The sequence below is a fragment of the Channa argus genome, chromosome 14 (genome assembly GCF_033026475.1).
Source record: "Channa argus isolate prfri chromosome 14, Channa argus male v1.0, whole genome shotgun sequence".
Taxonomy (NCBI): Eukaryota; Metazoa; Chordata; class Actinopteri; order Anabantiformes; family Channidae; genus Channa; species Channa argus.
The window spans coordinates 2,578,006-2,593,569 of NC_090210.1; the positions used below are offsets into that span (position 1 = coordinate 2,578,006).

The 15,564-nt window shown below is 39.5% G+C and overlaps 1 protein-coding gene across 6 annotated transcripts in view; it reads left to right on the forward strand.

Annotated features, from left to right (window-relative positions):
* cacna1eb (calcium channel, voltage-dependent, R type, alpha 1E subunit b) overlaps nucleotides 1-15,564 on the forward strand; it is a 56,481-nt gene that overhangs the window by 34,034 nt on the left and 6,883 nt on the right. For 5 of the 6 annotated variants that reach the window (XM_067474959.1, XM_067474960.1, XM_067474962.1 and 2 more), the window contains 25 exons: nucleotides 1,311-2,072; nucleotides 2,205-2,482; nucleotides 2,734-2,866; nucleotides 2,982-3,111; nucleotides 6,735-6,794; nucleotides 6,916-7,022; nucleotides 7,572-7,583; nucleotides 8,332-8,428; nucleotides 8,547-8,707; nucleotides 9,345-9,482; nucleotides 9,605-9,806; nucleotides 9,906-10,070; nucleotides 10,656-10,766; nucleotides 10,904-10,984; nucleotides 11,243-11,362; nucleotides 11,468-11,533; nucleotides 12,831-12,922; nucleotides 13,049-13,223; nucleotides 13,328-13,455; nucleotides 13,764-13,860; nucleotides 14,380-14,485; nucleotides 14,706-14,813; nucleotides 14,899-14,999; nucleotides 15,157-15,263; nucleotides 15,348-15,447. In XM_067474959.1, the coding sequence (XP_067331060.1) occupies nucleotides 1,311-2,072; nucleotides 2,205-2,482; nucleotides 2,734-2,866; nucleotides 2,982-3,111; nucleotides 6,735-6,794; nucleotides 6,916-7,022; nucleotides 7,572-7,583; nucleotides 8,332-8,428; nucleotides 8,547-8,707; nucleotides 9,345-9,482; nucleotides 9,605-9,806; nucleotides 9,906-10,070; nucleotides 10,656-10,766; nucleotides 10,904-10,984; nucleotides 11,243-11,362; nucleotides 11,468-11,533; nucleotides 12,831-12,922; nucleotides 13,049-13,223; nucleotides 13,328-13,455; nucleotides 13,764-13,860; nucleotides 14,380-14,485; nucleotides 14,706-14,813; nucleotides 14,899-14,999; nucleotides 15,157-15,263; nucleotides 15,348-15,447 (3,637 nt within the window). The remainder of the gene's footprint in view (nucleotides 1-1,310; nucleotides 2,073-2,204; nucleotides 2,483-2,733; nucleotides 2,867-2,981; nucleotides 3,112-6,734; nucleotides 6,795-6,915; nucleotides 7,023-7,571; nucleotides 7,584-8,331; nucleotides 8,429-8,546; nucleotides 8,708-9,344; nucleotides 9,483-9,604; nucleotides 9,807-9,905; nucleotides 10,071-10,655; nucleotides 10,767-10,903; nucleotides 10,985-11,242; nucleotides 11,363-11,467; nucleotides 11,534-12,830; nucleotides 12,923-13,048; nucleotides 13,224-13,327; nucleotides 13,456-13,763; nucleotides 13,861-14,379; nucleotides 14,486-14,705; nucleotides 14,814-14,898; nucleotides 15,000-15,156; nucleotides 15,264-15,347; nucleotides 15,448-15,564) is intronic. The other variant, XM_067474961.1, reaches the window with a different exon arrangement.

The following is a 15,564-nucleotide window of genomic DNA, read 5'->3' on the forward strand; positions in this document are numbered from 1 at the left end:
GCCTCAACAGCTTTACTGAAAGCCCTTCTCCGTCTTTGCCCATGATTGGTTAAGAACTCGGCCTCTTTTGTAAATAAATTTTCTGCTCCTGTCAGTGACCTGATGGCCTTTTCACATGTCTAATAATCTAGTTACTTCTGGAGGAGGATGGCAATTTCTGAAGGTTGTCGGTAACAGTGGGAAGTCTCAATGTGTCACTCTTCTGGGAGGAGGCACACTTTGGAGTGTGTCATATTTTGGACAAATTTCCCTCCCTAGTGCATCGCCATCTGATTAGCATCTCCACTGTGAGAGTGCTGTGGCATAACTACGTGAAACATGAAGGCCATTACTGACCCAGAGTTACAGATTTCTCTGAATAGAAAACAGCTGCTTGCTGGCATGACACCAAACTAAAACTGTATGCAATGGTCAGCTCAAACATGTAAAATCCACAAATGTAACAGCAGATAACTGTTACTTTGACACTGGATGTATCATTTGTCCGTTACATATTTATATGTTAAACATCTTTTATGTGTTGCAGCTACAAGATGCTGATTTTTATGTGGATCACTGTGTTTTGCTGATCCATCACGTTGTCTTGTTTTATGCTTGTTATGTGGCACTGACCAAAATATTGTGTTCAATGACATTCAAGCACTAAAATTCAGGCACTAAAAGTAAGAAAATGCCTAATTTTTTAAAAATTAATCATTAATTTGCCAACATACTGTAAAGCACTGATTCCAAACCTGATTGTCCCTGTTTTTTTGCTTCCCCCCCCTTAGATATTTTGTTCTGTGTCACGACAAATGTTCTGTGTATGTTGTAAAACACTAATGTCTTGTTTTCGAATAATCACTCATTGATTACATGGACAACAAAAGAAATACCAGTAAGTATAACTGTATGCATCCCTGACACAGATTTGAGTTTCTCTCCTGAATTATTTTTTTAGATATTACACTACATTTTAATCCTGCACTTTTCCTTTTTTGTTGTTGTGGGTTTTGTTTTTCACTTCTCCTTTTATCAGTCTTTACCTCACAGGTATTTTCTTTTTTTAGTTTTTGGATGTATTTATACTTTTTAGCTTGAAGTATTTTGATCCATAGGATTTTATTTTGTTTATATGTTTTACCAATCGACTAACATTATGTATTCAGATCCAATTTTGGCCTTTTCTTGCTACCTTTATTTTATTTGTTTGAGCATTCTTTTAACCTGTATGCTAAATGGACTCTAGTCTTGATGTTTCTTGTCAACAAATTGTTAAGTTGTTGCTATTTGCTGCCTTATTTTGATGTCAAGTATATTGTGCCCCTTAGTGGGAGAAGAAGACCCTACTTGTATAGGAAACGGGCGATCCACCGAGGTCGTCCAACCTTCCCAGAAGAGCCTGAAGTTGTGACTAGGCCTGTTGATGAGCAGCCTCTCAATAGCTCCAATGCCTTTATCACCCGCCGTGAGAGGAGGAGAAAAGTTAACATGTCAGTGTGGGAGCAGAGAGCCAACCAGCTACGCAAACGTCGACAGATGGCAAGCAGAGAGGAACTGTTTGGCAGCCCTACAGAAGACACTGTTGAAACACCCACTATTCCCCACCATGTCCCTGCCCTTTCCCCAGAAGCCAGCCCAGCTCACCTGCCAGAATCACCCATGTCTGTGGGGATACCTCTCCCCGAGCCCCCAATGTCCATGTCCATCCCTGAGCCTCCTGTGGCTGAGACTGTGGTAAATCTGAACGAGGAGAAAACAGGAGGAGCAAACCACCGGACTGCAGGAGGAGGCAGGCACAGGATGGCCCGCAAGTTCAGGCCCAGTCAGGGCCCGGATGAAGGTGCCCGGCACAGGCGCCACCGTCACCGTGAGGCTCGCACCGAAGCCAAGAGCCTGGACTGTACTCAGTCACTACATGAGGTACCACAAGTCAGACGGTCTCTGAGCCAGGACAGGAAGATACTGGATGAGAGGGAAGAGAAGGAGGAAAAAGAAGAGAGAGAGAGAGAGATAGAAGGAGGGTCAGCTCAAGATGGCTGTGGAACATGCATCATCAACCCATATGAAGAAGTTGGAGAAGACTGTAGAAGGTAACGCTGTTCTCATAAAGTGATTTCCATAGCGGCTTCATACTGGAGGAGAAGTTTGTGCTGCTTTTTCTACACAAGAAATGTTCCTGTCACACTGATTTAACTTCAATAATGTTGCCTTTTCCATTGCAGAACTATTCCTGGTGCCAACATTCCAGATCCTCCTCAGTGTGAACATCTGCTGGACTGCACCCGGCCAGAGAAGGGTGAGGGCAGACAGACAGACCAGTACGAGCCCTTGTGCCAAAGCATCCCGGTGGAGCCAGCCTTAGAAGCCACAGAGTATATTGTGAGCACCATAGAGTCTGAGAGCCGGTTGGTCTCCATCAAACGTGACAAGTCCAAACTGGAGGGAAGTGTGGCCATCGAAATGTCAGCACAACCACTGCTGGAGCTCTCACCCTTGACAGGTAGCATGGTGACGACCTTTCGTTGCAGTCACACTCCTTTACTGTGCATCATGAAGTGGGATATAGTGTCAGTATCATTTCACAGTGTGTAGGTGTTTCTGACATCTGATAAGAGTGCCACACTTGTACTTGTCTTTTTCAGATGAATTGATTGTTCTGGTGACTCACATTATTATTTCTCTGTCATAGCTGTCCATGTACAGATAAAATGTTTTTTTTTCCTCTCCCTGTCCACCTTGTCGGGGGTTTAGTGAATAGTAAAGAGTTGGATTCATACCAATCTGAGCAGCAAGAAAGAGACGAGGAAACAGAGGAGGAGGAACCTCCGATTCCTCCCAAACCTGTTGCCCCAGACAGCATGTTCATCTTTAAGGCCTCCAACCCGTAAGAGTCTAGAAAAGCCATTAAAACTATACGTAGTTTTGCACCTATTGTTCCTTTTTTTTATGTTTTTTTTTTTGTGCTATTTCTGTGAGTATCCTTCATTTTTGATCCACAGTATCAGAAGGATCTGCCACTACGTGGTCACTCTGCGCTATTTTGAAATGACCATCCTCCTCGTGATTGTGGCAAGCAGCATCGCATTGGCTGCTGAGGACCCTGTGTGTACCAATTCAGAAAGAAATAAGGTGAGGTGCAATTACATCTCTGCGCATGGTTTGTGATTTTATTTCAATCTAAACTCTCATTTATAGGATGAATTAGATTAGTTTGACATTTACTGTGTGTTACAGTCTATGTATCTCTCCAAAAATTAGCATAACCCATTCATAGTCTGTCATTGTCATTTGCTCACTTGACATTGTCTAATAATGTTGCACTTGCACTGGTCAGTTAAAAAGAAAACAGCAGTGGTGAAATTTGGCTCAGTGCAACACTTTCAGGTTTGATCTCAAGTTGACATAACACTGTGTCAGCAGCTATGTGCCTTGACACATTCAGCGTTGCAGACATACAAGGTCAGAATCAGCAAGTTTGACTGGGAAATGGCTGTGCAATTTGTTTTTCACATATCCGTCACATAGACAATGTCAAGAGTAATAAAACAAGCACACGCTAGTAGATTCTAAATGTTTCACAAGTGCAAGCCACTGTATACATGCTTTCACTAATGTCGATTCATTTAATATACCCACAGTAAATTATCCTAACTTAAAGGAAAACAATTTTAATTACAATCTATCTATCTTTTAATAATTAGATATTAATTAATATCCATCATACTCAAAACGATCTACTAAAAAGAGTTATGATTACGATTCAAGCTCAAAAGTTATTATACTATTGAATAGGCAGTTATCAGTCATGAGGTAGGTCACCTTCAGTGTCTTGCAAAAGTATTCATACCACTTGTTACAACCACAAATGTGAATGTATTTTATTGGGATTTTATGTGATAGATCAACACAAAGTGGCACATTATTAGTATTATTGAAGATGATAAATGGTTTTCAAAATTTTTTACAAATAAAGTGATCCCCCTTTACTCTGATACTTCTAACTACGTCTAACCTTCACAAGTCACCTAATTAATAAATAGAGTCCATCTAAGTGTAATTTAATCTCAGTATAATTACTACAGCTGTTCTGTGAAGCCCTCAGAACTTTCTTAGAGAACGTTAGTGAACTAACGGCATCATGAAGTCCAAGTAACACACTAGAATATCTCACGGAGCACTGTACAATCTATCATCTCAAAACGGAAAGAGTCTGGCACAACTGCAAACCTACCAAGACATGGCCGTCCAACTAAGCTAACAGGCCAGGCAAGGAGAGCATTAATCGGAAAAACAGCCACGAGGCCCATGGTGACCATGGAGGAGATGCAGAGATCCACAGATCAGGTGGGAGAATCTGTCCACAGGACAACTATTAGTCGTGTAATCAACAAATCTGGCCTCTATGGGAGAATGGCAAGAACAAAGCCATTGTTGAAAGAAATCCTTAAGAATCCCTATTTGCAGTTTGTGACAAGCATGAGGGGGACACAGCAAACAGGTGGAACAAGGTGCTCTGGTCAGATGAGACCAAAATTGAGCTTTTTGGCCTAATTGCAAATCGCTATGTGTGGCAAAACCCTGCACATCACCCTGAAACATGATGGTGGGAGCATCATTGAGCAAGACACCGGCTCCCCGGGGTTGTGAGTCCATGGGTCATGGGTGAATAAAGAGCAGTGTAAAGCACTTTGAATGCCAGTAGGTAGATAATCGCTATATAAGTGCAGAACATTTACATCCATAAATCTCCTCTTTGGTCTTCCTCTAGACCTCCTGCCTGGCAGCTCCAACCTCAGCATCCTTCTACAGATATATTCACAATTTCTCCTCTGAACATGTCCAAACCACCTCAATCTGGCCTCTCTGACTTTATCTCCAACACATCTAACATGAGCTGTATCTCTGATGTCCTCATTCCTGATCCTGTCCATCCTCATCACTCCCAAAGAGAACCTCAACATCTTAAGCTCTGCTACCTCCAGCTCTGCCTCCTGTCTTTTCTTCAGTGCCACTGTCTCTAAGCCGAACAACATCTCTGGTCTCACCACCGTCTTGAACACCTTTCCTTTCATTCTTGCTGATACTCTTTTATCACACAACACACCTGACACTTTTCTCCACCCGTTCCAACCTGCTTGCACTTGCCTCTTCACCTCTTTTCCACACTCTCTGTTGCTCTGAACCGTTGACAAGTCAGAAACTCTACTGCCACCTCACCTAGACACTTCCACACCTCCACAGGTATGTCATCAGCACCAACTTTCTTTCCACTGTTCATCCTTTTCAACGCCCCAAGGTAGAAATTGGGGAGCGTTACATCAGGAAGGGCATCCGCATAAAAACCTTTCCTTTCACTTCGCAAGTATGTAGCACTTTGTGTTGGTCTATTACATTAAAATCCCAATAAAATACATTCACATTTGTGCTTGGAATGTGACAAAATGAGAAAAAGTTCAAGGGTTATGAATACTTTTGCAAGGCACGAAAGCCTACAGGTGTAGTGTGAGACGTGACCTAGAGGTGTGAGAAATGAGACATCTATTGACAGTAGTAAATATTGAAGTTGCCAGAGGGACGATCTGTGACATCAACAAAGGTTAGGGCACACAGGTGGGTAAGACTATGACAAAAGAGACACAGATTTGTGCCCCTTTTGATTTTGTTAGTCCGTGTTGTCATTTTAGTTAATGTTGTTTCTGTGTTTTGACCCCAACCGCAATCTTTCCCTAACACCAACACTAAAACCAACTTGTGTTTGTACCTTAACCAAACAACACAACAAACCACCAAACGGCACAAAATGCCACGTTACAATGGCTTACTGAGCCTGTTAGGATGTGCTGATAACAAAAGACAACCATTGAGTAGTGTGTTTCAATTTAGGAGGTTGGGACATATTTTGCTGCTTTGATCGTGAACACTGTTGTATATTGTATGTCCTGTAACTTGATCTAAATGTAGTAGTAAAATCACCAGCGTCCCTTTAATGTATTTATAGGGCATGAAGAACAAACCTAGCACATTGTTCCGTGCCAAATGATTCAAGGAGCCCACAGTTAAGCAAACCAACCACAATTTGTTGCAGCGTCTTTTCTCCTCAGCTTAGTAACGAGGTTGGTTACCCAGAGCTGCACTTCAAACCAACAGATTCATCCTATAAAGGTTTCGTTAGAGGCAGAGGCAGCGTCAAAGCCTAAGAAGTATACCAATTAGCGTGGTAATTGTGATGCTGTGACTCTGTTTTTACTCTTTTACTCGTTCGTTCTGATTAGGTTAGATTACATTACATTTAATTTGAGTGTAATTTGCTGAAAGATTGAATTGAACTTCATGCAATTTTTAAATTACCATTATAAACTTCTAATTCTGTTGGAGTTTTATGTTCTTCCTTAGAGATGTACTAGTGGAAGTAGGTCCCAAATCAATACAAAGAATATATGTTGTAGGTTCATCCAGAAAAGTGGCAAAAATAAACAAATAAATAAATAAAAATACTCAGAGCAGAGCAACACATGAATATTTTTCCCTGCAAAGTTTAACTGGCAGATGTAAGACGTAATAAAAATGTCCTGATTGTTTTGTATATTAAAGTGTAAATCGATGCATGTGACTATAATTAGGCAGCACATACGGAATAGATGTATTTAAATGTATGGTGCGTGCATATGCATGTCAAATGATGCAAAAAAAAAGTATGCATGCTCCAAAAATATGTTTTTAATTTGTATCATGTGTGTTTGTAAAATGCCCAGGTTCTCCGTTATTTTGATTATGTGTTCACTGGAGTGTTCACCTTTGAAATGATCATTAAGGTGGGTAACTGAAAAGTATAATTTCTACATTTAAACCACAGATATCACACTTTATTCTAGATGGTGTGTATGTGTGTTTGTGTATGTTCACATTACATGTCTGTGTGTATTTGTCCTCCAGATGATAGACCAGGGTCTCATTCTGCACGACGGCTCATACTTTCGAGACATGTGGAACCTCCTGGACTTCATTGTGGTGGTGGGAGCTCTGATTGCCTTTGCTTTAACGTGAGTCACTATGTATTGCTGCCTGCTGATGACTAATGACTGACTCACTGCAGCAAATCATTTTCTGATCATACAGCAGTCTTATAAATGACCAACCTTCAAAGACACATTTTGCAGCTTACAAAAAAAAAAAGAATGCAGTCTGCTTCATTGACATAGGGGGGCAGCTCAAAAACTGCAAACCTGGACGCATGCATGGTGCTGTGCAGTACGTAAATTCGGAATATGTGACTTAACAGTCCCCGTGTTGATCCAACAAGAAAAGAAGGTGGATTTAATTGGGAAGTTTAAACATGTGTGAAGTGTGTCGTGACTGGTGTTAAAAGCAGTTCTTTCTGTTGTCTTTTGCAGCATGAGTGTGATAGATAACTAATTGAACTTTTTGTGCCTTTTGTTGTTCTGTAGATGACTGTACTGCACTATATGTTAATTTCTCTGTTGTGAATATAGCTGTGATCCTCTGAGCTTTGCTCACTGTGTATCTCTTTTTATGCTTCAATTTTTTTTCTCTGTTGTTCCTGTGGATTTTGTCACTGTTGAGGCTTCCAGGAATGTGATGGGGTAAAAAATTCAGTCACAATAAATGTATAGTTCTTCCATAAGCATCACATATTTTTCTGTCATTTATTTTATATTTCTTATTTTATTTTATTTTTTATTTTTTTGCATTCAGTGTACTTTTGTTGATGTCTTTTAAATCTCACTAAACTGCAGAACTGCATCCGTAATCTGGGTGATCTAATTCATCATTTCTACCCTCATTTGTGTTTCTTTGTTAATTTCTGCTCACTAATTAATCGACAATAATCTAGTATTCCTTAAAATGGACTAATAAATCAAAACCCATAGTGTTATCAGCCCAAAATGTTTCCATGTATCCTTGTTGAAGCCTAATTTTAATACAAAACAGAGAGAAATAAGATAAATTCCGTTTTTGAGGCTTGTTTTACACTACAATCCGATTACTAACCAACAATATTTTAGTACCTGATTAAAGGCACTTTTAAGACATAATTCGAAATGCCACATAATGTGTTACTAATTTGTGTGCACGAATAATAAATCCAAAGCTATCAGCTATTTTCAAACACAGTATGGTACCTTTTGTACCTGCTGGGCTCCACGCAAAGAGACTGAAGGTCAAGTTCTGTGTTTAGTTGTGTTTTTGATGTGTACTCCTGTTCCCATTTTGCTTTCACTGTATTTTCCTTTTTAAGTGTTTTGAACGCGTCTTTGTCCATGTGTCCTTGACCATTAGTAAGTGTACTGCCACAGTATGTTCCTGAAAGCTGTATTTCAATGCTAACAGGAACAACAAAGGTCGAGACATCAAGACAATTAAGTCCCTCCGAGTTCTCAGAGTTCTGCGGCCTCTTAAAACTATCAAGAGACTTCCTAAACTCAAGGTATGATGTAAACAGCTGCAAACATTCTGCAGTATTTTGGGGTTTCTGGTGTTTTCTTTCTCAAATCTCTGACAGATTGTTATTTCTGTGCCATCCTTATTGTCTCTCTTCTCCACAGGCTGTTTTTGACTGTGTGGTCACATCTCTGAAGAACGTCTTCAACATCCTCATTGTGTACCAGCTCTTCATGTTCATCTTTGCTGTCATTGCAGTGCAGCTCTTTAAAGGGAAGTTCTTCTATTGTACTGACAGCTCCATGAATACAGAGAAAGAATGCCAGTAAGTGGATATGTATGAATCACTCGGAGTCTGTGCTCATCTGTTGCTGCAATATCTGAAATAAATTTATACCTCAAAATCCTCCAAATATTATCACAAACAGTATCTCATATACCTTCAGTTGATCTAGAAGAAAGGGAAGTAGAGGCCACTTCACTGCCTTTATAAAGACCAATTGTGGTTGAAACTGGTTATATATAACAAATTAAAGAAACACGGTGGGCAGTCAGCATTACTGTTTAGATGTACAACATGACATTGCCATGGCATTTTTGTATGCATTAACCCATATTTAAACCCAGGCCGATATGCCAAACCAATCTGCCTGGACTAAAAACAAACCACCAAGTAGACTATCACAAAACTTAGGTCACTGTACTAAAATCCAAACTACCTAGAAAACAACCAAAAACCCGAAGGGCATTTAAACTGCAAACAAAGAATAGCTATGCACTCGTTTTTAGAGTAAAGTGACAAATACTGTAGCTCTCGACACAATGAGTGGAGATTCACAAGTCAGCAGTGTGAATGAGGAGTAACATCTCCACTTAACACAAGATTTAATATCTTTCTCCTCATTGAAACCCCTTGTTTAATTAGTGAAACGTTGACCTTCAGGGTGCTCTGTTCCCTACAGAGGCTACTACATTGACTACAGCAGAGACAAAAAGGAGGTAAAGAGGAGAGAGTGGAAGAGACACGAGTTTCACTACGACAATGTCTGCTGGGCTCTCCTCACACTCTTCACCGTCTCAACTGGAGAGGGATGGCCCCAGTAAGCAAATGAAATCTAGATTTTACATAAGCTTGAACTTCACTTTAAACATCCTGAAATGGCTTGGATTTTTTTTTTTTCCATTAGCAAACACTGGGATTTAAAGTATTTTCTTCTGCTAGGGTTCTGCAGCACTCAACCGATGTAACAGAGGAGAACATGGGGCCGAGTCGAGGGAATAGGATGGAAATGTCCGTTTTCTATGTGGTCTACTTTGTGGTCTTCCCTTTCTTCTTTGTCAACATCTTTGTGGCTCTGATCATCATCACCTTTCAGGAGCAGGGTGACAAGATGATTCAGGAGTGCAGTCTGGAGAAGAACGAGGTGTGGGGCGATGAAACCTGGTGACACACAAACAACACACGTACATTTAAATGCAAATAGAGATAATCTTGTCTATTTTATTCAAATTCTATCCATCAGAGGGCTTGCATCGACTTTACCATAAGTGCCAAGCCGATGACCCGGTACATGCCCCAGAACAGGCAAACATTCCAGTACAGACTGTGGCACTTTGTGGCATCGCCGTCTTTTGAGTACACAGTGCTCGTCATGATCGCCCTCAACACTGTCGTCCTTATGATGAAGGTAAACACCATTAAAAAGAACAAGACTTGTAAGAGTAGTGACACAGTATGTGGTTTAAAATACCTTGTGTCTAATGTGCTCTAGACATTGTGAATTACAGCAGGTGGTAAATTTGAAGCTTGCTTCATTCTTTGATCAAGGTTTTATTTTCTGTTCTCTGACTATCATTTCCATCCATAAGGACAATGTTGTTCTCAAAGTTAGCATGTGAGATCAGGGAACATGAAAAGACTGCAAAAAATGTGTGATGGGCATTGAAAACTCAAGCTTAAACATTCAGGCTGTACGCAAACTTCTATGTTGTTGTTTTTTCAGAGAATAAAAGAAAAGAAATAGTTAAATTAGTTAAAAGATTTTAATGAGCGTGAATAGGGGCGAAGGCTACAATAAAAACCATGTTTAAGAAGCTGTACACATTACCACACATAAAACATGTCGAAAAGAAAAGATAATTCTATTCACAAGTCTCATATTTGTTTGTAGTTTGTCTTTGAGGTTTGATTGACACTAGACTTGACAAAAATCGCACGTTTCTTCACAACATCTTAGACTTCTGGGGCATTTTGTTTTGTTTTGTTTTTTCAGTATTACTCAGCTCCAACTGCGTATGACACTGTCCTCAAACACTTCAACACAGCCTTCACAGTCCTCTTCTCCATGGAGTGTATACTCAAGATTATGGCTTACGGTTTGGTGGTGCGTATTTTACAACAAAGAAAATTCAAATAAATTAAAAACGGTTGAGAGATTTTAATCACATAAAGATTAAATAAAGGATTTTATCTAAATTAACAGTAGTAAAATTATAACATTTTTTTTTTTATTTTCCGCAGAACTACTTTCGAGATACATGGAATATTTTTGATTTCATCACTGTTCTTGGCAGCATCAGTGAGATAATTGTGGATTTACAGGTAAGACACTGCCAAGACAACATTCATTTTCACAATGTTGTGACCCTAAAAAAAAAGATTCAAATACGCAGCTTAAAATGCAGCTTTCTTCCTCTCCAAGTATCCTCATGTGTTACGATCCCTGTTTCCAGACACAACTTAAGTCATGTTGTGACGAATTTCGCCATCTGTGTTTTACATCCTGTCTGTCCCTTCTGTCTGCCGCTTTCTCTCTGTTTCGTGTCACCCTCTCTGCAACCATTTGTGCGTCTGTCCCAGTCGGTGAACACCATCAACATGAGTTTCCTGAAGCTTTTCCGAACGGCCAGGTTGATCAAGCTGCTGAGACAGGGTTACACTATCCGTATTCTGCTGTGGACCTTTGTGCAGTCATTCAAGGTGGGATATTTTATAATCTATGTTCTTCTGTTATATAAAACAAATCAAATTGTTTCCTCTATGACAACTTTTAACTCCCTGATTTTGTCATCTCTTCTCCCTCAGGCTCTTCCTTATGTCTGTCTACTCATTGCTATGCTTTTCTTCATTTACGCAATAATTGGAATGCAGGTATCTCAGTCATCATAACGAACTTAAATACATAACATTGAAGCCAAGAGTACATTGATAATGTGAACAAATGTGTAATGTCTTATATACGGTGTTGGTTGAAAGTTTGTTAACCCATTAAAAATGACTTCCTAAACTGCTTCATAAATACGACCTAAAAATGATTAGATTTTTACAGAAGACCTAAAACCTGATAAAGGTTGCCCATTTAAACATTTATTTAAAACAGGTTTACTTAAAAGGGTAGTTAGAGTTAGGTATGTCAGTTAGTGGGCTGACATTCAGGTGTGGAGGCTCTGCCTTATTCAAAGAAGAGAAATTTTCACAGTCAAATTCAGATCCTGACATCAGACAAATCTTGAAAGATCATTACTTATACAATATATATATATACACATGACCAACAAAGATCACATCAATGCATATGAAGACCACAGATTAACATCTAGGAACACAAAGGCCTCTCTGTCTAAAGCTAATATCAATGCCCATAAGTCCACTAATAGGAGGTAACTTATCAACAATGTTAAGTGTATAGCAGAGTTTCAAGAAGGAAGCCACAAGCCACTAGTCTCTAGCCTGTCTAAAGTTGGCTCAGGATAAACCAGAGGATGTTTGGAAGAATCGGGCTTGGGCCATTAAAACACACATTCCATTCTAAAAACCTTTTCCCATTTTGGGAACATGGTAGTGGCACTACCATGAACTTTAGTCTTTCAACTTAAAGGATTATCCATTATTGAGCTGTACACAAATCACATAAATTCTAACCAAAGAATGGTTAAAGCAGAAAAAATGTAAGATTTCTGAAGGCTGAGTCTACAGAAATGTTGTGGAAGCACCTGAAGCAGGCAGTTGATTCAAAGAACCCAACTAACATCCTTGAGCTGTTTTGTGAGGAAGAATCGGCTAAAATTCTTAAAATCCCTTCAACATTCAGTAATCGATGCATAAGGGGGAGTCACGCGCACCAATTACTCAATGCACAGCTTCAAATACTTTTTCCGTACACAAATAATTAAGATTGAATAATTTTTCACAATTGATATTAATACATTTTAAGTGCACATTTTTGTCTCATTTGTTTTATTGGGTTCCCTTCATCTAATTTTAGTGTAATCTGATCACATTTCGAGTCATGTTTAAGCAGACACAGAAAATTCGGAATATTTATAAACTTAAAGCTACAACTGTATCTGTTACAGTATATGACATTATTCAAACCTTTTATTAAAATTGTTGATGGATGGGTGTGGTATTAGCTAATAATTATTTTACTGAAACCTATTTTCTGCAGGTTTTTGGAAACATCAAGCTGAATGATGAGAGTCACATCAATCAGCACAACAATTTCAAGAACTTTTTCAGTGCTCTGATGCTTCTGTTCAGGTGGATTCAAAGAAGCTGATGGAAATTTCCATTTCATTCAAATTAAGGCTTTTTTACTACAATTCTTTCCCACAAAGTTGTACAGTTTGATGTCAACTAGGTGTTTGTTCCTATTTAAACCACCAGGAGTGCGACAGGAGAGTCCTGGCAGGAGATCATGCTCTCCTGTCTCTCAGGTCAGGAGTGTGAACCAGACCCCTCCATCGCCCCCCTCACCATGTCTCCAGACCACGAGGGAGGCTGTGGGACTGACTTTGCTTACTGCTACTTCGTCTCATTTATCTTCTTCAGCTCATTCCTGGTCAGGGCTCGTACATCAACCGATAACACTACTGCCACTGCTTTTCTGCTGCCTTGCACGTTGCTTTTTTTTTTTTTAAAACCCTGCTTTGTGTCTTTTATTAGATGCTAAATCTTTTTGTGGCTGTGATTATGGATAATTTTGAGTACCTGACACGAGACTCCTCCATCCTGGGCCCTCATCACCTGGATGAGTTTGTTCGCATTTGGGGGGAATATGATCGTTTGGCATGGTGAGAGTTGACCCTGGTACTGCTGTCTTTCTTTCTTGTTTCAGTCATGTACTCTTGTTATCCAGCAGAGGGCAGCCAAAGGGTATGAAATGTTAGCTGACATGCTTTGTACAAGTGGATTTACATCAAATCCAAAGGAACCTTAGCATTCACATTTTGATGAAAAACAAATCCCCATTGTGAGTTATTGTATTGATCTGTATGAGATGTTTGTTGTATCTCTGTTTTTACTGACCTCTCCACCTTTTTGCTTATTTTTCTCTTTTAACCTTTATTTCGCCTCCCGTTACATTTTGTTTCCCCTTAAGTGGCCGTATCCACTACACAGCCATGTATGAGATGTTAACACACATGTCACCACCCTTGGGTCTGGGCAAAAAATGTCCTGCTAAGATTGCTTACAAGGTACTGAAAACATGATCGATTCTTTCCTACTCATGCAAAATCTAACCTGTGTATAATAAATCCATGAAATACAGTGTAGTGTATAAAGAGCATTACAAATTAGAAATTATGTGGATTCAAAAGTACATACCAACATGTTAAGAATAATTAAAAGTAAAGGATTTAGTTGATAGTAAAGTCAAGTCAGGTTATTGCCTGAATAATAACAGATGTTGTGTTATTGAAATGATCACTGAAGGAAGTTTGTAAAGTGCAAAATTTCCTATCCAATACTTTGAAATAAGTGATGTTCATGTTTAATATTTGCCTTTTGATTTGTGTACATGTGCATTTAAAGACTACTGGCAGCCCATGTAGTGTAGAACAAGAACTTGTGCTTTCTTAAAACCAAATGTCTTATTAGGTTTTATAATAGTTGAAAATTATATTTTTCACATGTACACTGAAGTCTTTTAAGCACATTGCAGAGGAAAATAAAATACATAATGAATCTCTTTTCTTCTCTTCATCTCTCGTCAGAGGTTGGTGTTGATGAACATGCCTGTGGATGAGGATATGACTGTTCACTTCACCTCCACTTTGATGTCGCTCATCCGCACAGCTTTGGACATCAAGATTGCTCGGGGTCAGGAATACTAACAAGAATGAAAACGTGCTTTCCTGATAGTTTTTAGCCGAAAATGTCCAGCATAAATTTTGAGGGCGATTCCATTGAAGATTGGCTGATTCAAAATGTTTTAAATGCCCGTCTCTTTCATATAGGAGATAGAAATGCAGCACATTTCAACAAATCCTTTTGACATATTCTATTTGCAAAAATGGCTGAAAAATAATTTTTGTCACAGGTGGGGAGGATCGTATTGCTCTGGATTCTGAATTGCAGAAAGAGATCAGTATTATTTGGCCTTATCTGCCTCAGAAGACCTTGGACCTACTGGTGCCTATCAACAAAGGTCTGACTCTAACTATGGAGGAAATACTAAATGTAATGCAGAGAAACAAACTGTAACAGTTAATGTAGTGTGTCTGTCCTCACAGATACGGACATGACAGTGGGAAAGATCTACGCTTCAATGATGATCATGGACTATTTCAAACAGAATAAAGCCAAGAAGCTCAGGCAGCAACTAGAAGCTCAGGTCAGCTCATTATGAGTTTTCTGACACTTTTTTAAAAGTAATTTTATTTCTATTTTTGTTTTGCAAATATAATGTACTGTAACTTCAAACTGAAGCTACAATGAAATCCTTTGACCTGTTTTTGACTTTGCCTCTCTTTTTGTGTCTCACATTTCAGAAAAGTAACTTGATGTTCAAGCGTTTGGACGCCGCAACCCTCCCAGAGGACATTCTGTCCAACACCCAGCCACTGCCAATGATGGCTCACAGCGCTGGTTCAGCCCTGTGAGTCTATGCACACATGGAGATTTGTGGACTTACATGTGCTATTTTTGTGTTTGCTTACTGATTTACTCTGTTGTAACACAGGACCAGAGGAGGTTTTGTGGCTTTGAGCCCGATATCACCCCAAGAACTGTTTTTGCAGCCCATAAGCTCCGACATTGAGGCTGGTCAGCAGCAAAATCTGGTAAGAAAGAGGACAACGTGAGCATGGATGTGCATTAAAACCTCAGCCATGTTATAGCAGCAGCTTCCAACCTTTTTGATTTACAACCCCATAAACAGAGTCCTCTTACAGGTTGTG